This window comes from Salminus brasiliensis, chromosome 11 (assembly GCF_030463535.1).
Source record: "Salminus brasiliensis chromosome 11, fSalBra1.hap2, whole genome shotgun sequence".
Taxonomy (NCBI): Eukaryota; Metazoa; Chordata; class Actinopteri; order Characiformes; family Bryconidae; genus Salminus; species Salminus brasiliensis.
In genome coordinates, this window is record NC_132888.1 from 13,499,749 (window position 1) to 13,521,615 (window position 21,867).

Sequence of the window (21,867 nt, forward strand, 5' to 3'; positions counted from 1 at the left end):
GTCTAATGTTGTGGCACTCAACCTTTTCTCAGGGAGCTTAGATTGGAACATGGCATTGCTGACCATAAACAAACTACAATCCAGTTTGACAGACTTTTTGAAAAGCCAGTTCTCCATGTGGTTGCTGGAGTCATATAATGAGTTATATCATTATCAAAACGTGCTACTTTAACAAAGTAGTGGAATCATTTCCACTGTTTTGAGATTTTGAGAAAATAAAGCCATAAATGGCGAAACGTAAACACTTATAATGTGCAGATCATTTCTGCTAGTGCACCTATGGGATTCCAACAGCATCAGGTAGTTGCTGTCACACATGAATTATGCACAATTGGAGGTCAAATAAAATCAAGGCATATGAACTTTAAAAATTCCATCTTTTTAATAAGAAACTTGAAACATACATTATTTTAACCCTGTTTTAACACATGTACAGTTACTCAGTAAATAACCCAAGTATAAAGCTGCCACCACTATTTTCCATTCCTTACAAGTGCAGTGTCTCAAAGTCTGCTTAAAAACCCACCCTGCAGAAGTTAAAACCAGCCCACATCAAGTGCTTGTAGGAACAGGGTGTAAAATCACTCTTGTATACCCATTAATACTCTTGATATGCTTGTAAAACATTCAAAACTTTGAATCTAACGTGCTATTAAATACGCAATGCACATTATTCTTTCGCCCTTATGTGTATCCATCCATGGGGTTGCAACTATTGAACAGCAGGTTTAAAATGCATTTATAACACAGTCCATGTTTTCATTCTTTTCATCAGCAACTACATTACATAAATGGGCTCAGTGTGGTGGGAAAACCACAAACCTGCCAGCCACAAACACCAGCCCATATTAAGAACACAAGGAAAAGTTAATGTTGTTTTTAAAACTTGCCGCTATTCCACACTGTGGTAAACAATGCATCCAAACCATTGCATTTTCTCCTGTGTACATTTTTCCACCAGCGTCCCTGGATTCTCAAACTTACGAGGTTAAGGAGTGTGCTCCACTACACACTGTGTTAGCTTATAATGACAATGTCATATTGTGGATCAGTAAAAAGATTTTATTAAAAAAATAATTCTCAAACATAATTTTCTTTTCAATAACCATCTCCAAGCCTCCAAACCATCCCCAAAATATATTGCTGACACACTGGCTAACACCTCTACAAAACAGTGGCAAAAAATCTTTTAGCTTTGAAGCGTAAGACGTTTAAAAAACCAAACCATATATATAGGACTGGGCTAACAATTTTTTATACCATATTAATACCAGCTCAAAGCACAAGGATTAATGTACACATTAATAGAGGATTGAGTCTCAGAAATGTCAGGTGGTATCAGTTTGCTCATCCCTAATTTTTGTAGTATATTAGGGAGCTGTATTACCCTCTCCACACAATTACATGCAACTAAGAGAAGAAATGGTAGATTGCTGGTGGGTCCAGGTAGTGAATACAGTTTGTACAGTAGATATAACAGATTAAGGTAATGGTACCTTGTTATTAAGGCTACTGAGTTTAATGGTAAATGTGAAGTTAAAACACAGCCTGTTTGGGCTCCGAGTGGTCCAGCTGACACTATAACCCGAGGATCACTGCCATCAGCAGCCAGAGCCAGAGAGAGCACGATTGGTCTTGCTCTCTCTTCAGGTGGGTAGATGGCTCATTTTCCCTTCCCACTTCACTTCAGTGTGATGCTGGCCTGCACAGGCATCTGCTTGCCCAGTGAGTTCTAAAAGAGGCGGTAGCTGGTTGCGAATGTTTTAGAGGAGGAATGTGTCAGTCCTCACCCTCCCAGTGTCAGGAGCATTTCTTGTAACAGGGGAGGGTACTAATGAGTGAGTTGAGTAAAATTAAAATATTTTTTTCTAAAATTGGGGAGGGGCTACATTGCAACCTTAAATATAATTTGCTAATGTATAACTTAGCTAGTAATAAAAAAAACTTAAATAACTTAAATAAGTTAGTTATATTAGCTAGCAAGTAATGAGACTCAACTTTTAAACAATCACTTGTTGTTAGGAAAGATGATTATGTGGTTTGAATATATATATTGATATTTTGCCACTGTTTTGTACATTTCTTAACAGTTGCTACAGATGTTCACAGATTGTCTGCTACAAATTACTGACACTGAGTCCATTGGTTACAGAGGGCCTCCTGTTCTCGACCTCTGCAGTAGACAGCCTACGCAGCAGTAACTCTCGAAACGTCCTGCACATGAGGAAGTAGATGACAGGATCCAGACACACGTTGAGGGCGGACAGGAAAAGTGTAGCCTCCTTGGCTTGGAAGAGCTGGAAGCGGGTGTGCGGGCTAAGCTTGATGCCTGGCCGCTGACTTAGCGTGTAGGGCACACGACACACGTGGTAGGGCACAAAGCACAGGAAAAACACAGCCAGCAGGCTGAAGATGCTGCGGTTGGACTTGCGGCTGGCCTCACTGCCGTCCCGGTTCACTCTCTTGTAGGAACGATACACATGCCGAGCAATGGAGGTGTAACAGAAAGCCATGAGTGCAAGAGTCAACCAGAAGATGGCCACAATGAGGTGAGTGGAGACTTCGTGCCAGCGGCGGCCTAGCGAGCTCTTGAGCTCCACGCATGAGCAGCCCTCAGCTGCTGGACGATTGGTCAACAGGGTGTTGGGCAGCATGCAGACCAGCAGCAAGGTCCAAACCATGAAGGCCAAAACTCTGGCCACTGGCACTCGCTGCAAGAGAGATGAGGTGGAGAAATAGCAACGACGAGATGAGGAAGAGGAGGCGGAGCCGCGGACAATTTTGACGTAGCGCTCCATACTAATGAGGCTCATGAAAGCGATGCCTGTGTACATGCTGAGGTAGAAGAGGACAGCCGTGTAGCGGCACACCACCAGCTTCATCCACCAGCCGCCGAAGCCCAGGTCACTGGCCACGCGCCACGGGAAAGACAACAGCATCAGGAGATCAGCCACCACCATGTTCTTCAGATAGACCACCAGCCCAGAAGTGCTTGGCACCCGGAAAAAAATCCATGCAGCCAAGCTATTCAAAACCAGCCCGCTTGCACAGATCAGAGCATAGAGCACAGGAAGGCCCTGCTGTGTGAACACGCTGCTGAAGTCTGTCTTGTTGCCTGCCTTTTGGCCTCCACAGCCAAGGGTAGGTGTAGCATTGTTGTAGTTCATACCTGAAAAACACCAACCAAATGAATCATTTAAAGAAATGGCAGCAATCTTTTCTGCAAGTGAATCTATAAACAGAATATCCAGTGTCAGGGGCTTGAACGCTCAACACATGTACACTATGTTTGTACAGTTACTTGTATTTTTACTGTAGCCCAACAGCTGCTGCACAGTTTGTCAATATCTGCCACGTCCAGAAAAATTATCACCATAATATGACAACTGATCAAACTTATATGGAGGAGGGTCATTTTCAGCCCAACGGTGACGTCACCATGGGGGTGGCCTGTTTAGTAGGTGTTGCACAGGTGATAGAATATCCCTATATCAGAGTACTGTGGTCACCTTATTGACTTGTGCTTAGTAGTGTCTAAAGCTTAGAGGTATCTTTGAACTATTAGTCTATTCTAACTAGCTGAGGTTTTTCTTGGGTAAATAGCAAAGCACTTTTGTAAGTCTGCTAAATGCTGTAAATGTAAATGTAATGTATATTCCCATCCCTTACATCCCTAGACTCATATTAAATGATGTCTTCATATATATATATATATATATATATATATATATATATATATATATATATATATATATATACACATTTAACTAAGGAAAGAGTTGAGCATATGAGCTACAGATGATTGGAACATCATTAGAGGCGATTTTGCAGAGACCTGTCTTATTTAGACCTCAGACATTTAGTTTGGTTTGCTCTTGATTGGTAAAGTGAGTGTTATTTCAATGATACAATGCAAAAAGCTCTCTGATGCCTTCAGATAGAAGGCTGTAGATGCATATGAGTCTGGGAAGGGGTTTAAAAAGATCTCAGAACACTTCGCAATCGGTCGTTCCATTGTCTGCTAAATCATTTACTAGTGTAACATGGGAGGAAATACCACCTATTAATTCATAAGGTGTCCCAACTGTTTCCTAACAAGAAAAAAAATATTTATTACATTGCACAAATTATTTTATAGACATTTATTCAGTTTTATGTGTTTCATTATTTTACCTCCATTTTTCAATATGGTTAAAAGGATAATCAAATGTCCATCTTTTTACATATATTAAATTACTGTGTATATTTAGATTGGTACAAGTTCAGCGTTAAAAGAACACTGGCTACACCTGAACATGGCAGAAAGAAGAAGCAATCACCGACTGCCACCAGATTTCTGAGGAGGCAGACGATCAAACGATCAACCCTTGAGTGACTGCAAAAGATCGGCAGCAAGATTTGGTGGCAGCAGGCACTAAGGTCTCAGTTTGCACAGTTCGGTGCATACTAAGCAGGGTATATCAGTAGTGGCTGATGATGTATGTAGCATGAGATCAGCTACAGTCCAGGTGTCTGAGGTATCTGTAAACCTACAAAGTGCATGAAGTTGTGGTGTTGATTTAAGATCCCCCCTCGCTAAGCCAGAAGCACAGATCAAAACTGGCAAAATGGACTAAAACATCCTGAAAAGTAGTTTGGTAAGCACTGTCAGTCTGTGCATACAAAATTTAAGAGCAGGCATTACTGGGGCTGAGAGCTTCACCATATTTGGTGATTTAGGATGGTCCAGCTAGTCCTGTTAACTTCCTTTGCCCCCTTCTGTCAAAAGTGTGCAGCAGAAGTGAAACTGTGCACATCCACACATCCAGTTTCTGCTGAGTGGCAGCATGGAAACACTTCTAAAGGTTACATGTGTTTGTAAGGAATACTGCAAACAAAAGTGGCAGAAAAGCTTTATTTCTGCCTTCACTGTACAGTCTTGTGATTTAAATTTTGGATTCTTGATTACATTTTTCATTGTAATGCAGACAATAATACAATCTGTCCCCAGCATCTTTGAGGGAAGGACACTGGTGAAGGACATAGCAATACAAGTCAAGAGTTACATGCTTGTGAGGGTCATTACACGTGTTTGTGTCACGTAAAATTGAATGCTCATAAAAAACACTGGGGTTAGAGTATTATTAGTTTTCAGATTTGTCAGTGCTGTCAGGTCGTTTACAGAGAGAACAGCTGTGATCCTCTTCTAGACCACTGAAAGTCATCATGTCAAACAATTTGACAGTGGAGATTTTGCACATCAGATCTTACACTATCCAGATTTAACGGCAAATGTATAAATATCTTAACTGTCGAAGTGAGAACACAATCTGCAGTGAGTACTTCAAACCGCTATTTGAGGAGATATTTACTGCTGATTAACTAGAATTACACATTGATTTATCCATAGCTCTCTCACTGTAGTGTAATCTAGACCAATACTTTCTAAAGAACCATTCAGAATATTTGGTCTACCTGGTCCTATAACTGATTTGTGCTTTTACCTTGGCATTCAGGCATTTCTCTCTTTGTGTGGGAAGCAGTTTGACCAATGGTTGATGTAGCTGCAGGTACATGTAGACCAAAAAGAGGCAACAAAAAGGTGGGACTTCAATGTACACATTTATTCCTGTGAAATTTCAGACATGGCAACAGGAAAAAGTCCTGGTGCGAGAATAAAATGTGGTAGTGCTGTATCAGTGAGTACCAGCTCACTTCGAGCATTGTCTGCTTTTACATTAACATACTCATATGTAGTGCACCTAACACAGTGTTTGTGTTTGTTTGTTTTTTTCTTTAATTTTGAATTCACTGAAATTGAGGGAATGTAAAATTTTTATAATGCCCTCTGGGTCTTAGTTCCCCTCTTATTCCAGTTTTCTTTATCCATATTAATTTTCTTTATTCATGTTAATAGTCTTCCTATATTTCTTTATTATCCATATTGTGCAAAATGGTTCTCCAGTACAGCAATGTGTTTAATCAGTGCTGGTCTAAAGGTTTATGCTGTCTGTCTTTGTATTATCTACACTGCATGTGTAACTTTACAGACGCTTACATTACATACTGTAATACTAATCTGACTAGGTTAGTTTTATCAAAGTGTATGTATTTGTACTAGCGTCAGTAGAAACAGCTATGCATATGAAAAACATTGGAAATTGGCCCACAGTTCCCATATCAGTGCATTCTTTATTTTCTGGTCTGGAAAATGACCAATTGGATGTTTAAAAACCCTACCGGAAAACCCAGCATAGATAGCAAACCGGTCACCAAAATACACCATATGGACAAAAGTATTGAGACACCTGCTCATTCATTGTTTTTCCAAAATCAAAAAGAAAGAGAGTTTGTCCTGCTTTTGTTGGGGTAACAGTCCAGGGAAGGCTTTCTACTAGATTATGGAGCACTTTTGTGAAGATTTGATTACATACAGCAACAAAAAGCATTAGTGAGGTCAGAATGTTGGATAATCACCACCCCACCTCATCCCTAACTAAATCTCCAAAGAGGTATTGGGTGGAGCACCATCATTTCAGAGAAGTTCACTGCTCCACAGCTCTGTATGCACATTTAGCCTACACTTAGCAATCTCATGATGTGGTGGAGTTAAATGGAACACGATGACGTTTCCAGTGTAGTATGGCACCACACTGCTTCCCCACTTCTATTCTAATTATAGCTGTAATTAATCACTCTGTGATTTTTCTGAAAACATTTAGCCTGGTCAGTTTTAAGGTCACATACACCTCATGTATGTGTAACTAGACAGATATTCCATAAATTATATCACATCTTAGTACACATATGAGAAAAGAGCACATCCACACTGGAGTATAAAGGAAGTACAATAGAATCAGTCAATATAAGCTGACTAGTCAGCCTAAGCCTCCACAACAACTCCATCAGTTAGCATCCTTGTGTTATAAGATGTCTATGTGTTTAATTCAGTTCTTAGTAGTACCATGACAGTGGACCAGCTAACCAGTTCAACACAGTCCAGTGGTGGACAATTTGCCAGTGAATCATTTGTTTTGATGTGATTCTCATTTACATGTTATTTTCAAGGTTACTGGTCAATTGTTCATGTTCAAACTTACTCAGCCCTGAACAAGTAGGTGGCTTGATTCAATAAAAGTGGCAGTTCAAATTAATCACACTTCACATCTACCACTGAAGCAGTTTCCACTAAACTGCATCATGCAGTTTAGGCTGTGGTTTTAGCTCAGTTGTTTCTTAACCACTGAAATTCCCCGCATCTAGCCACACAGCATTTAGTGGGGTTGATTTCTCAGTACCTCTTTAGTGTCAGATCCAAATGGACAAGTCTGTTTACCACTTCATTTTATTTTGTTTAGTACACATAAATGATTCAAAGAGTTTGAGTTTGAGTTTGAGTGTATGTAAAAGTTCTTCTAAGCATAGTTCTGACTAACTGCAGGGTGAGTTAGCTGTGAAAGCAAGGTGGAAGAAACAGTTCTTTCACAGTAGTGATTCAGTAGACTCAATACTGAATCAATGGGGGAAAAGAGAAGGTACTGCACAGCGCTGCAGATTCCCAGAGCCATTGTATGGAAATGAACACAATACAGACAGCAGGGCTACCCCGACCACTCAGTTCCATAAACATCCAAACATCCAACAGAAGGTCTGAAAGGTCTGAAATTACTTAAGTGTCAGTTCCGAATTGACTGTCAGTTTTCCTTTCAAAATTTGTGTGCCTGTAACTTAAGGCTATGTATGCAGACAGACAGACAGACAGACAGAGAGATCTTTCATGGTAGGTCTATGGTTGAACATCTATCTGGTTCACAAAAATGTATAATGTACAAACACAGCAAATAAATGTTCTTCAAGGGTTATTTGGGAAAAGCCTGTGGTTCTACACAGAAATGGCAACTGGAGAACTATTTACTTTAAGACTAAAGCTTAAATGGTTCTTTGCCTGGTGACATGGTTCTTCTTGTACAAGGAAAGTCTCTTTTAAGTAGGTAGGACCTTTTTCTATGAAGAACCAAAAGGTTCCACTGTTGTTTGCAAGTTTAAAGAACACTTTTCAGGACTATATAGAGCACTTTTCTTTCTTAGAGGGTAAGATACCATTAGTGCAATACAGTGATATAAACAAAATATTAATAGTAATTTAAAAGTTAAAACATTTAAAAGTTAAGCAATGGACTCCTCTTGCAATTGCTTTGTACTGGAATGGTTCTGCAATGGTTTGTTTATGGGAACCAAAAATCTGTGTTTTTCATCACAAAGTATGATCAAATGAAAGAAGACGTTCACAGCAAACTATACTAGTGCTTTAGACAATTTCATAAAGAGTAACAGGTTGCGTAGTCAGAAAGCAGCACTAACCTTGAGAGCAGTGGATCAGTGGATGGATCAGAAGCGTGCCCCTGAATTTGAATGAAGAGTCTATAGATGAGGATGATGAGGTTCATCAAGAGATTGCCAGTTCTCTGAAAGAAGGATGTATAAGACAGGATGCAGAAGGACAGAAGAGCTGCTGTGAGTTCTTTGTGGGTGGGTAGTTCACAGCCCTGCTCATGATGATGTTTGCGCTGATGCTGACAGGAACAGCCTCTGAGCTCTATGTTATAGTTCTTCTTCCTCCTCCAAAATCCCTGGTGTGAGGATTTCAGTCCAGCAGAGCAACATAAACACACTCGCCTCTCTCTCACGCCAGCTGCTCTGCTGTGTTTTCTGTCATCTTCACTTAGTTTGATCTCTCTCTCTCTCTCTCTCTCTCTCTCTCTCTCTCTCTCCTCTTTGTATCTCTGTATCATTGCATTTCTCGCTCTTTCTTACTCTCTCTTATTATCTGCGGTTATCTCTCTCTCCATCTCCTGCCTCTCCTTTTGTCTCACTCTCTCACTATCACTTTACATATGTCGAATTTCTCTCTCTTTATCTGTCTGTTCTTCTTTTCTCCCTGTATCTCTGACTCGCTATTTATGTATCTGTATCTCTCTCTTTTGCCCTCGCTCTCTCTCTTTCCCTTCCCAACTCCCCTGCAGAGCTCAGTGGGGGTTGTTTGCGGAGGAGGTTCACTGGAAGCAGAATAAGAATAGGAAGTCTGTCAGGCATGTTCAGCCCATTTCCTCGCTCTAACGCACCATCTGACTACTGTTTTCAACACGAGTCGCGTGTCCTGGTACCATGAACATCCGATGCGGTTTGTTATGAAATATGTTTTCTCTTTAAGGCAGGAAATGCAGAAGTGCTTCAAAAGGTGCACTCCTCCAAAAAAAAATTCCATTAGTCTGTCTGACTGGTTGCCTCACTGAAGCCAGTGTGCTGCACTGTCAGGCCTTGAGTACATTTAGTAATACACCTCTAAAACATGTGAAGTGAAGAAGCCATTATATTTAAAGTTCTCAACATTTGCCAAGTCATGAAGCCTGCATTTTACATGAACTCTAATGGTCACTGCAGTTCTGGTGTTACTCTGGTTTGGCTGCTCAGCAAATGATCAAAAACAGGTCTGTGTAAAAAGAAAAAAAAAAAAAACTATATATTGTAGTGGCTCAGCGGTTAGAGTGCCGGGCTATTGATAGCCGGTGGGTTCGATTCCCGGGCTCGGTAAGCTGCCGCTGTTGGGCCCTTGAGTGTCTCAGGCCACCTTCTTTCAACTTACGGTGCAAAAGCATAGCAGATTTTCCCCTGGATCCCCAGTTTGTCCAGTAAGTTTAATGTTTCAACAGGAAAAGTGAAGTTCATTCCACTCCCTGTAATGAACAGAAAGGGCGCCATGCAGCCAAGATTGTCAATCACGCTTCATTTGTAAGTGTAACCCCGCTTTTATACGATATAGCAGAATAAGGGTTTAAAACTGATTTCTGGGAGGAAATTAAAAATTGACCTTTTATCATCACAGGGGAAACTACCTGTTGGAATTAGACAATGTAGTTGTGAAGACGGTTTAGAGAAGAAAAATGAGATGAAGAAAATGAGCTGTTTTGTCAATTAAACATATGGGGATGAGCGGCCAGCCAGCAGAGTTGCTAGACCTGTGATTGCTTCACTTTTTAGAGACGTTGCTCTGTCTAGAGTTGATTCTAAATGCAAAGTATGCCATGTTCGGACTGATGTACTTGGTAGAACTGACTTAGCAAGTTCGACTGGCGAGTACAAACTCCCAAGGACGGGAGGATGCTGTACGGTAATTTTGTAATTGGAACAGTAGCGTAACCTGCAATGCATTCTGGGATATTTGGCTGTGCTAAGTCCACACAAGTCACGTCCTGATACGTCCTCAATAACACGGGCGGAACAACGACACATCCAGGCGTTCGGACCATAGATTGATGTGAAGTTTTGACTGGAGTAGCACGTGGGCTGCAACTGATGACGTTTTACAAGACCACAGCCCACAAGTACAGACAAGAATGCAGATTGAGAATCATCATTGTTTAGGTACATTCAGACAGAAACAAATTAAAACAAGCTCGTTACACAACGATGTTTTAAGTTGTCTTCAGACAGCTGTGAAAGACAGCCTTCTCCTTTTAGCAAGAAGCAGAAACAAAAAAGGCTGTTTGGGCTGTGCTGAGCTTGCAGTTAGTAAGATTCATGGCCAATGCCGCTGATTCACCAGTTTCCAAGTTGTTGTATGACACATAAGCAATGCCAGGTCTAGATAGCAGTGCACAGAGCGTGCTTCCCTACCAACCCGATTACTTTTAAGACTGTTGGAATTAAAAAAATTTGACTCCTGGAGTACTAATAGACCATTCATGGGTGTAGGTTTATTTTAGACTTTGGTGAGGACATAAAAGTGGTCCACAAAGGGCCCCCTGAAAGCTGAGGCTTTTTTGTATTTATGATAGACTTCTGACCACAGTTTCATGTCATCTAGAGCCTTTATTTATAGATATGGAAGCCAGCACACTTATACAGGGATATATGTTCTCAAGACATCTGTACATCACGACAGAACATCTAAACAAGCAAAAAGCCACTTTCACTTACTGAGTTAATTTTGTGAAACCTTTTTACAAGTGATTTCACTTTAATTTGATTCCCCCCTAAAATGTAAAATCCCAACATTCCAGAGTAATTTATTGCTGTAATAAGAAGTTGACCAAATGTAATATATTATAATGTATGTTGATGGCAACTATATACTATATATACATTGTATATAGTATTACATGTTGCTGTGCACACTGTTATTTTTATAAGCAAACAGTTGAAGACAAAGGTTTAATGAGCACAGCTGGTCTGACATGACATCATAAATCAGGGGTCACTCTCTTAAGCACGACAAGCCTGCAATAACGATACCGTTTGTGTCTAAAATTGCAACACTTTTTGTGTCAACAGAAGAATAGTTCTCAGTGTTGTAATGAATCATGACATCTCTGTTTTCGATTTGCCTTCTTTGAAAAAATGACCACTCCACTTAGTGTTCTGGCTAGTTTCCATCTCACATTAAAACATCTCCTGATAGCAGTTCTGTCTGTTTTCCCATGACTGTGATGACCCCCAGCTTTTCTTTCTTTCTTTCTCTCTCTCTTGGCAGCACTTTATTTTACATTAATGGATAATTATGTAGCATGTATGAATGTATATATGTATGCAATTATAGGGACTTATTGTAGTTTCAAAAATGTACAAGTTAACAGTGAATCTAAATAAAGACAACACTGTGCATAGTGCAAATGTGCACATGATAAATATGAAGGTCAGTAAGGACAATTAACAGACACAGCACTCAGTAATGAATATGTGTAAGATATGTGACATATACATGGTAAATAATGTGAAATCTACCAGGTATACATACGGCAGTACTTAAGGCTAAGAAACCAGAATTGGATAGGTAATTGTGATACTTTCAAGTAAATTTCCAGTGCTCATTCTGAAAGTTCACTGCATACGTACAGGGTAAAGAATCGGGTGTTTTCTGTAAATTTGGTAGTATTGTAAAAAAGATGCATAATAGTAGTACTACCAACAAACCTTAAACACTTACAAACCTAACAGCAGGAAAGTACATGTGAAATGCCACTGAGTACTCATTAGCTTTTTTCCAGTAAAGTAATTAATTACATATTAACAATACAGTTTAGGTCTAGGTTGGTAATTTAATTAATGAATTAAATGATAAATTGTTGGATTTTAGCACTGTCCTCATGTGTAGGACTGGCAGTTTTCACATTGGTTACTATGTAATTACTGTAAATTACTACATACAGTGTTTACTCAATTTGCTCTAAGAAATAACGTGGTTTTTCACTTGAACTTCACAGGACCTGTGTGCTTTCCCTTCCCAGACGTATTTCTCAACATGGCCATTTATCAAGATCGAGCATCTAGCATGCCCTTTAAAAAGGTGATTTTTGTGTTTATGCTAAGTCTGCAGCAGCAAGTGTCAGAAACATGCCTTTTTACCTTAAAATAACAGTTTAATATCATAATTAATCCCTAGTGATTTGTAAAAGGGAGAACAGTGTCAATGTTGTTGCTATTCTGGGCCCAGCACGCTGCTAACTGCATTTTGTACTGCACTTTGATAAAGTGGACAGGGCAGCCCCCACAAGAACTGTGTAACGCTGCAACATATTCGTGTAAAATCCAGTAAAATGTCAGTACCATACTGTACCATGTCAGTCCACATCTGATGCCAGATCTGTATCTCTCAGCTTGTCCAGAAATGGGTTTTGGCTCAAAGGACAAATTACACTTCCCAAAGAGAGGGGGAGCCCAGGAGCAAAGAATGCAAATTCTCACATAATGCTGCTTTAAGTAAACCACAACTTGGGCTTTAAGTATTATTACATTCATTAGTCCTTCAATTTTAAGGAGAAGCATTCCAACAGCATGATACTGCAACCTTTATAATTCACTGTTAGGGTGTTTTTTATTAGGTTTGCACTAAACATGGTGTTTTGAATTTTTTGCCTCATCTAACAATGCTTTTTTGGCACTACTACACATGCGCCACATGGCCAGTGTACAGGCCAGTTGAATGCAATCGATATGGTTGACTGGTGTACCTTCACTCCAGTCTCAGCTGCTGAATTTTGTAGATCTTTCAAAGTGATTGTTGGTCTCTTTTTCATCACAAGTAATGCAACAATGCTTCTATCTTTATTGTTTTTTTGTTTTTGTTTTTTTGTTTTTTTCCGGTAGTTCAATAAAGGGGGCATTTTGACCAGAAAAGGTAAACCTTTATAGGTAGAGGCCAATTGTGCACCTATATGTGTTTATGGCAGTATCTGTCACAGCAGTGTTGAATATCTATACAAACAGCATCTTTCTGTTAATTATTTTTGTCACTCTCTGTTAATTATTTTGTCACAGAGTATTTTCTTATATAACACCAAAATCACTTTAAGAAAGTTACTTTTTTAAATGAAATACTGCACTGCATATTTTAAAACATCAGGTTTTCCAGACAAGTCTGATTCTTTTTATGATGTATTTTATTATATAGTTTTATTATATAGTTTGTACCCGTTTTAACGGGTATAATTGAACCCGTATATAAATGAACACAAATAAAACAAGGCAATTTCTCTAGATGAAAGTCAGGGAAGGAAAGAGAGGAGCAATATCACACAGATGTCCTTGGGGAAAACAAGAGGAAAACAATCTAAAATAAGGGAGGAAGTTGAAAAGACAAATCAAACAGACTAAATTTATGAACTGCATCCTGACAATTCATCCCTAGGGGATTCACCTAATTCAAGAGGCCATACTAACCGTCCCTCTGACGGATAACAATGTCAGCAGTACGCTACTTGTCTGTGGTACAACAATCAGTTTTAGTTATAGATTCAGTTTGTGAAACCAATGTTCTGTTTTTGAAAAACAAAAAGCAGTAACATTTGCTCAGTTACGTCTGCTTTTCAATGGTTGAAAGCTGTAACTCTGTTGCTCTTCTTTACTTGCTTGCTTCACTTGGGTGCTGGAAATGACTCCAGAACATGTTATCCTGAGCTTCATCAACTGCTGGAGGTTACATTTAGCTAGCACAGGTATCGCAAGGATTGATTAACAGCTTAGGGGCTGGTCTTACTTTGATGTAAAATGTTGATCGTTACAGCTGCTGTCCAGTAGGTGAAAGTGGGAGTTATTATTTACCACAGTAACTACTCGTTTTTTAGTGCTCTTTTAATGCGTTTATTATTTCTTATGTCTTTGTATTTTTCTGTGTTTATGTAAAGCACTTTGTGTTATACAAATAAATTTGCCATGCCAAATCTTTAAAACTGGTCCCTGAAAATCCCACTCTTCTCTTAACAAAACACGTTTTGCTGAATATTGCAAATGATTGCCATTGTGAATGAATGAATGAATGAAGGAATGAATGAATGAATAGATGCAATTTTGGGGCAAAATACATAAAGAGTTTTTCCATTATTCTATTAACCAAATGAAAAACTTTTAAACTAGAGATAATTTCACCTTTATTGTATTCCATGGTAAGAAGAAATGCACTGTAAGTAATTGTAAGTAAAAAGGAAAGTTCCATATAATTGCACATAATAGAATACAGTTGTATATCGCACATAACTAAATAATTATTTAAAACATTGTGTGTATATATATATGTATGTATTACAAATACCTCAGTTAGGACTGTACTAGCCTAATATGCTGTATAGACTATAAAACTCTTAACGGAAAACAAGATGCAGTAAAAATCAAAACAATAACAAAACAGAAAGAGCTGTTAACTTAAAATATATAATATTCACAGTTACAAACACACAGCTATCCATATTTCCTGCTGCCTGGATCATGTTGACATAAAGTACAAAATGGGAATCTTCCTGAGGTTGTCTTTACTGCCGAAAAAAAAAAAAAAGTAAGGATGTAGCTTTAGTGACCTCTAGTGCACTGCATTAGTATAATGTTAAATTTAACACTTGCGGAAGAAGGATATTTTTGGCCATTTTCCCAGAGTCAGATTAACCCTGAAGGCTTACAAAGGTTTTTTTTTTTTTTGGTGGTGAATCACTTGACCCAGTTGAGGACTTAGACTTCACAAGTGTCCCTTACAATGTACTGCCTTAGGCTAATTAGTAAATGTAAAGAAGACTGGTGCAGCATTGCAGGGCTTTTTGTCTCTACCCAGTGCCTCAAGCAGGAACTGTAGAAGTATAATAAAAAAGCAAAGGCCCTTCACACATATAATGAACACCTCCTTTTAAGGAAACAAACTCTTGTCCAGTTTCTTCAAGCAGGAACAACCTATGAAAAAAATGTAAAACTCTGTTTAAAGATACTGACTGTGCTCTTCACTTTTCACCCACTGCAGCTACCATGCTACCAATAGTGTAATAGATTTAACAGTCATTTACAAGATGCCATATAAGGTGCCAAGAAGAACCTCTTTTGTGTCCCTAAAACATGTTTAAAGTAAATTTGTGTATAAAATTAGAGTGTAAAGAACTTTCACATAATCATAAAGGCTCTAAACCTTTAGCATGTCTTGGACCAACCTGGACTAGTATTATTAACTCACTTACCTGGTTCTTACAAAAGCCGGGCCCAAAAAACGTGGCAAGTATAGCGTGTATGATTTGCACAGTGCAGATCAAAGCCTGAAGTCCACTGGTAGACATGATGGTAGAGAAGAGGACAATGTTCCACATCACAACACCTTGAGGTTCATCACAGGCAGAGGCCCACCGCTCAGGCTCAAACAAATAATTGACCCCTCTAAAACAGAACCACACACAAATATACACACATTCATTCAGTGATGAACCCAGTGATGATAAAAGCATGCTGTGGAAAGTGTGGACTCTAAACTTTCATTTGTGTTTGAACATAGAAGAGGAAATATTATATTATGAAGTGAATTTGATTGAGTTTTGCAGTTACAGTGTTTTATATGGAAAGACATTCATTGCATGTTTTTGTAGTTGCTATCCATTGAAACAGATCATTTTTGGACTAATTTTTGCTAAAGAAGGCTAAAAAAAACTCTTTCAATGGCACCAAAATTCATGTTTTGGCATGAGGATGTATAAGAATTCCTATACCCTATTGGTATAATCTCCTTAGACAACCACTGCCAGTAGTATGGGATGCTCTAGATACACCGTACAAAAGCTTCTGTTCACCATGTCTAGTGCAAAGTGCGGACTTGAGGGGTATAAAGCCCCCCCAACACTGGGATGTAGAGCAGTGGAACTATATTCTTTGCAGTCATGGGGTTTCTTCCCATACCTTAAAGACAAGCTCAAGGGCTGTTTGCAATCCAAAGGGCTGTTTGCGTTCGACATCAGTCCCAACATCCTGACCATACTAATGGACTTATGGCTGAATGCAATGAAATCCTTACAGCAATGTTCCAATATCTAGTGTAAAGCCTTCCGTACAGACAGTTACTGCAGCAAAGCAGGACAACGTCCTTTCAATACTGTTGATTTAAGAAGAGACACTGGAGAAACAGGAGTCTGGACACTGGACAAATTGCACGTCTGTGACACACACTCTACTTCCACAGGTCATATCTGTCACGCTCACATGTCTGACCATATTGCTTGTCATAACACAAGAATAGGAAGTGTTCCTGCATCTTGTCGGCTCAAGGGCTGGCTGAAGTTGCTGCTTCACGTATAACATTCCCCACTATAGATTGGGTAATTTCCCATTTTCTTAATATCTGCTATGAGAACTGAAACCATTTAAATCACATATATCATCTTATATACAGTAGAAGCATGACAGGGGGCATGCATCAGATACTTGAGAGCTGAACTTACCCTATATTCTGATGTTTCAAAGGTCTGCCCCACTCTAGACCCTCAGTTGTATTGTGCAGACACAGAGGTCCATTGATCAGTCCTTTCATATTTAATAGAAAACAGAAACCAGTAGCACACACAGCCACACATGAGTATGCTACTCGACACAGCATCTGGAAAAAGGAAAGTGTACAGTTAGGCATTTCTGTCCAGATAGAAGCTTAACTGAATCCTGCACATTAAATACTTGTATATAAATACTGTCGCCGTCATGAAACAACCTTGTATCTTAATTTGTGTTGTTTTCCATTTTTTGATGTAATGTAATTCTGCAAGTCGTTCTTTACATTGTGTCAAAATGTCATGGCAAATGGACATTTAATGGAAAGTTTTTTGCGTGTTAGCAACAATATATACTACATACTAAAATACCAAATACTTTATTTTAGCCTTTATTATTTACATTTACATTTATGGCATTTAGCAGACGCTTGTATCCAGAGCGACTTACGAAAGTGCTTTGCTATTTACCCAAGAAAAACCTCAGCTAGTTTGAAAAGGCTAAAAATTCAAAGATACCTCTAAGCTTTAGACATTACTAAACACAAGTCAGTAAGGTTCAGCTATCTGCCCAAGTACTCTCGAAAGAGGTAGGTCTGCAGTCTGCATTTGAGGACAATGAGCGACTCTGCTGTTCAGACACCCAGGGGAAGCTCGTTCCACCACTTTGGTGCCAGGACAGAAAAAAAGCCTGGACGCTTGTCTTCTGTGGATTTTGAGGGATGGCGAGTCGAGCCGAGCCGTACTTGAAGCTTGAAGAGCTCTTGGTGTGAATTGGCTTTTGACCATTGCCATCAAGTACGGAAGGGCTGGTCTGTTCTTGGCTTTGTAGGCCAGTGTCAGGGTTTTGAATCTGATGCGGGCAGCAGCTACAGGAAGCCAGTGAAGAGAAAGCAGCAGTGGAGTGACATGGCTGAATTTAGGAATGTTGAAGACGACCCATGCTGCTGCATTCTGGATAAGCTACGGGGGCCTGACGGTGCGTAAAGAGAGACCAGCCAGAAGAGAGTTCTAGTAGTCAAGTCTTGAAGCGACAAAAGACTGAACGAGCACCTGGGCGGCTCTCTAGAGAGGAAGGGTCGAATTCTCCGGATGATGTACAGGAGAACTAGTTACGTTTGCATCATGACTTAAGAATGATAACTGATTATTATTATTAACCTTTACTCATTATTAATAGATATTTTAATACTGAGTACAGAATGTTGGACGGAGTATTGTACTATGTATACTGTTGTTTTCTGTATTATATTGAGTACAATTCTTTTTTTTTTTTGTGCTTTTGTTGCTTTTTGAGTCTTAATGCTAAAATGAAATAATAATCAGGATAAATAAAAAGAAAATACTCTCACACTCACATCAGCTCTGAAAAGACAGCATCCGTCTTTTGTATAACGTGATGCAAAGCCTCGAGCAGCCACAAGCACCTGACAAAACACACAGACACACACACACAGTCTGGTTTGAGAGAGCCTCATGCCACAACCAAGAGACGCAACACCCTCATGACAGAGGTCATGCTGATAAACCACTAAATAAAAAAGTCAGTAGACACACGTGTGATGTTATGAAAATAAAAGAGACTGGATTATAGCATGCTGCCCATCTATGAAGTCCATATTTGGCCACATGCGAGGTTCAAAAGGGATGTTGCTTATGAGAACCAAGATTAAGATAAATAGCTTTAAGGAACCAAGATTAAGATAAATATAAACAAATGCAAATGCACTGCACTGCACTGCACTTAAGCCTTTTTAGTTAGTTTGTTTGTTTATAGCTTACTATATTGAAAAGGAAATGGAAGGGAAAATTGTTATTTACAAATTAAATTGTCATTTTTTTACTTGTTGACCCACTTCAAAACCACCAGTTGTCCATTGTGTCAAAATGTCATGATAAATGGACCAATAGAAATGCTACAAAATGACCAGGAAGACTTGTACAGTAATTTTACACTTACGTTCTATTACAAGGGTTTCTCTTGTAAAGTTGGCATATATATATATATATATATATATATATATATATATATATATATATATATATATATATATATAGAAAGTGCAATACTTACAACAAATCCAGAAAGCCATATCCCTGTGCACCATACAGCCTCTGGGGTGATATGACTTTCAGCCAGGTAGCGGTGCGTCAGGCTGGGGAAAAGCAGCAGCAGATTGGCCATAGTGCTCAAAACTGCCATAGGAATCATGGCCATTCCTAGACACCTTGAGAAGCGGATGGAATACATCTGTACAGTGTAGAGAACCTGGATGCACACAATCATACACAAGCATGCTGCCATTAAACTTCAACAGCATTCAACATTCAGCACTGCTCAGCTGTCATCAGACCTAAACTAAAGCTTCCCTAATTAAGTCCCCTGTAATCTCACATTTAGCACAGAACAGCAGCAGACAAGAGGAAGATCAGTACAGTACAAAGACCTCAGTAAACACAGACATTAGAGTATAGACTGTAAAATACACTGTACTATAAACTAACAATAGACTTTCCTGTTTACTTTCCTGGAGCCGGATTCACAAAAGGTTTGTAGTATGTTCCAAATATAAATGTTATTTAGTATTTTAGTGTGCTGTAAGTGGAATACTGTAGTTTTATTTGAATACACTTTGCAACAATGTACAAAGGTCTATTTGAAAAGTATTCAAGCAACATATTTAATTAAATGTAACTATTATTTTACTAAACTTTAGTATACTAAACAGGAATGTATTTATAAACAATATACTATTACTATTATTAAGTGTGATCAGCATTAACGTGCACAAAGCATAATATTAATTTATTTTGAACATATTTTTGAAATAAGTACATCAATTTGCTAGTAAATAAGTAATATATGTAATATATATATATATATATATATATATATATATATATATATATATTAGATATATATTACTATATTATTATAATATATAAGTTGTTCGTAAGATTCTTCTGAAGTGCATTTCTCTAAAACAATCTTAAGTTGTTCTGAAATATCCTTTTAAGAATCAAACTGAGCAATCAAACTTTTTCAGTGAACAAGTGCAAGAAGTGAATTTGTGAAAATGTAGACACCAACAGCACCAACACCTGTTTTAATCTTGTTAAACTGTACATTAATTCTGGTAATTCAACTATTTAAACTTATCCTTTTAGAGGCTAACCTTCTGAAAGCTTACACTCTAAGACAAGTGTGATGCTACTGTAAGATTTAGAAAATATTTAAGCCTATTTTTCTCAGAATACCAATTATTCTTAAAATGTCTGAAGTAAAAAAACTGTCATTTTTCTATATGGAGACTTTGGGCCTTATTTGCCCATCATTCTTAACCTCCTATGCTCCATGACTTTTACTACACACAAAGGAGTACTGTTCGGTAACTACATCGAAAGAAATGCAAACAGTTGTTCCAAGTTATGCCAATGAGGTAAAAATACAGAAGCTACTGGTGGTTCTGCAGAGTCTGCGGGGTCTTAAAACCCATTTTTTTTCACAAAGTTTTAATGAAGAGTCTGACATTCACCAGTGTCCATCATTATTAAAGCACAGCTTTTCTCAAGACCAAATTTAGGAAAATTCTCCTATATTGACTGAAGATATCAGGGAATTAGCCCCAATGTGTTCAAATCTCAGCTCAGACATTCACCTTATGTCCTGCACGGGTTATAGATCAGAAGTGCTTACCTGTGTCAGAGGGGTAGGGTGATGTCTGTATGTCGACAGGTAAAGAAAAGATCAGATCTTCTCTGCAGGACTGTGTGAGAGCAGAAGAAAAAGAGACTCTTAAGTACCTCAGGATGAGGAACCAAAGTGGGTACCGGTCACATACATCTTCCTTCCTCTATTAGTCTGACACAGAAAATCACATTCAGTCAAGTCCTCCATCCCACACACATACATATCCTTACACACATTTCTATGAAAATATTTGAACCTATCATCCATTACTGCGCATAACGTTTTGGTTCACACATCTGCATGTTTTCTTATTATGGCTGACTTGTGCAACAGCAGATTAACCTGCAATCCGAATCTTTTATCATCTGCTAACGAGAAATGGCCTTTCCTGGATCCATGGATGTTTTTACACACACACACACACACACACACACACACACACACACACACACGTATGTATGTATATATATATATATATATATATATATATATATATATATATATATATAGCACCTTCTGCCCAAGGTCCACCTTCTGCCGTCACAACAGATCGGACTATTTGGGGCATGGACTCCACAAGACGAGGTGTCCTGGGGTATCTGGCAGTATCTGCCATCAAGACATTAGCAGCAGATCCTTTAAGTCATGTAATTTGTGAAGTGGGGCCCCAACAAATCGCATCAATGAGCCTTGACTGGTGGTAATGACCCGGTCGCTAGTTCACTGGTTCGCCTTTCTTGGAGCACTGACCACTCCATACCAGAAAACCCCTACAAGACCTGCCTGATGTTGTGGAGATGTTCTGATCCAGTTGTTTGCCCATCACATCGGCGCAGTAAACACATACATACACACTAGTGAGTAAACACACACAGGGAGAAAGTGAGCACATGTGCCAAGGGCAGTGGGCAGCCTTTGCTGTGACAGAGATGGTTAAGGACCTTGCTCAGGGGCCAAACAGTGGCAGTTTGGCAAACTCGGACATCAAACCCACAACACTGTCTTCAATAACCCAGTGATCTGACCATCTGAGTCACCACAGCCAACTTTTGACAAACATTTGTGAAAGAATGGGTCATTCACATACGCATACATAATGAAGTGATGAAATGACGTTTTTTCACTTCACCTGTCAGTGGTGCTAATGTTATGGCTGATCAGTGTATGCATATGCTTTGTGGTTCCTCTTTTATGTTGACAGTACAACATAGCAATGCTCCCATTGAATTAAATTCCACTGAAAGTAAATAAGGTAAGGCGGTTCCTGGAATGGGTACTGTATCCTTGGAGTACCGTAACATGTTCTTGCATATCAGCACTCTTCACAAGCTCCCGGTACTCTTGTCTGGTGTTCAATTTAATTCAATTCAACTTTATTGTCATTATACTAATACAGGGTAATACAGTAGAACGGAAGTTAGG

At 38.9% G+C, this 21,867-nt stretch overlaps 2 protein-coding genes across 2 annotated transcripts; both read right to left on the bottom strand.

Annotated features, from left to right (window-relative positions):
* Positions 1 to 358: 358 nt before the first annotated feature.
* LOC140565759 (P2Y purinoceptor 14) lies at positions 359 to 8,952 on the bottom strand. The gene is made up of 2 exons (XM_072691828.1): positions 8,341 to 8,952; positions 359 to 3,169 (listed from the first exon to the last, which is right to left on the bottom strand). Exon 2 carries the CDS (start codon positions 3,165 to 3,167, stop codon positions 2,118 to 2,120), a length of 1,050 nt encoding a protein of 349 aa, XP_072547929.1. The 5' UTR covers positions 3,168 to 3,169; positions 8,341 to 8,952; the 3' UTR covers positions 359 to 2,117.
* Positions 8,953 to 14,339: 5,387 nt separating this feature from the next.
* On the bottom strand, positions 14,340 to 20,501 carry LOC140565392 (transmembrane 4 L6 family member 1). Its single transcript, XM_072691278.1, has 6 exons — positions 20,452 to 20,501; positions 18,829 to 19,023; positions 18,113 to 18,181; positions 16,713 to 16,867; positions 15,468 to 15,660; positions 14,340 to 15,189 (listed from the first exon to the last, which is right to left on the bottom strand). The coding sequence occupies exons 2-6, from the start codon at positions 19,003 to 19,005 to the stop codon at positions 15,175 to 15,177; spliced, it is 609 nt and encodes a 202-aa protein (XP_072547379.1). The 5' UTR covers positions 19,006 to 19,023; positions 20,452 to 20,501; the 3' UTR covers positions 14,340 to 15,174.
* Positions 20,502 to 21,867: the final 1,366 nt, after the last annotated feature.

Coding starts and splice junctions, on each gene's coding strand:
- LOC140565392 (XM_072691278.1), bottom strand. CDS start 19,005: ATGTATTCCATCCGCTTCTCAAGGTGTCTAGGAATGGCCATGATTCCT. Junction 18,182..18,828: donor TATGGCTTTCTGGATTTGTT/GTAAGTATTGCA, acceptor GTGTTTTGTCAG/GTGCTTGTGGCTGCTCGAGG. Junction 15,661..16,712: donor TTGAAACATCAGAATATAGG/GTAAGTTCAGCT, acceptor GTTCTGTTTTAG/AGGGGTCAATTATTTGTTTG.
- LOC140565759 (XM_072691828.1), bottom strand. CDS start 3,167: ATGAACTACAACAATGCTACACCTACCCTTGGCTGTGGAGGCCAAAAG.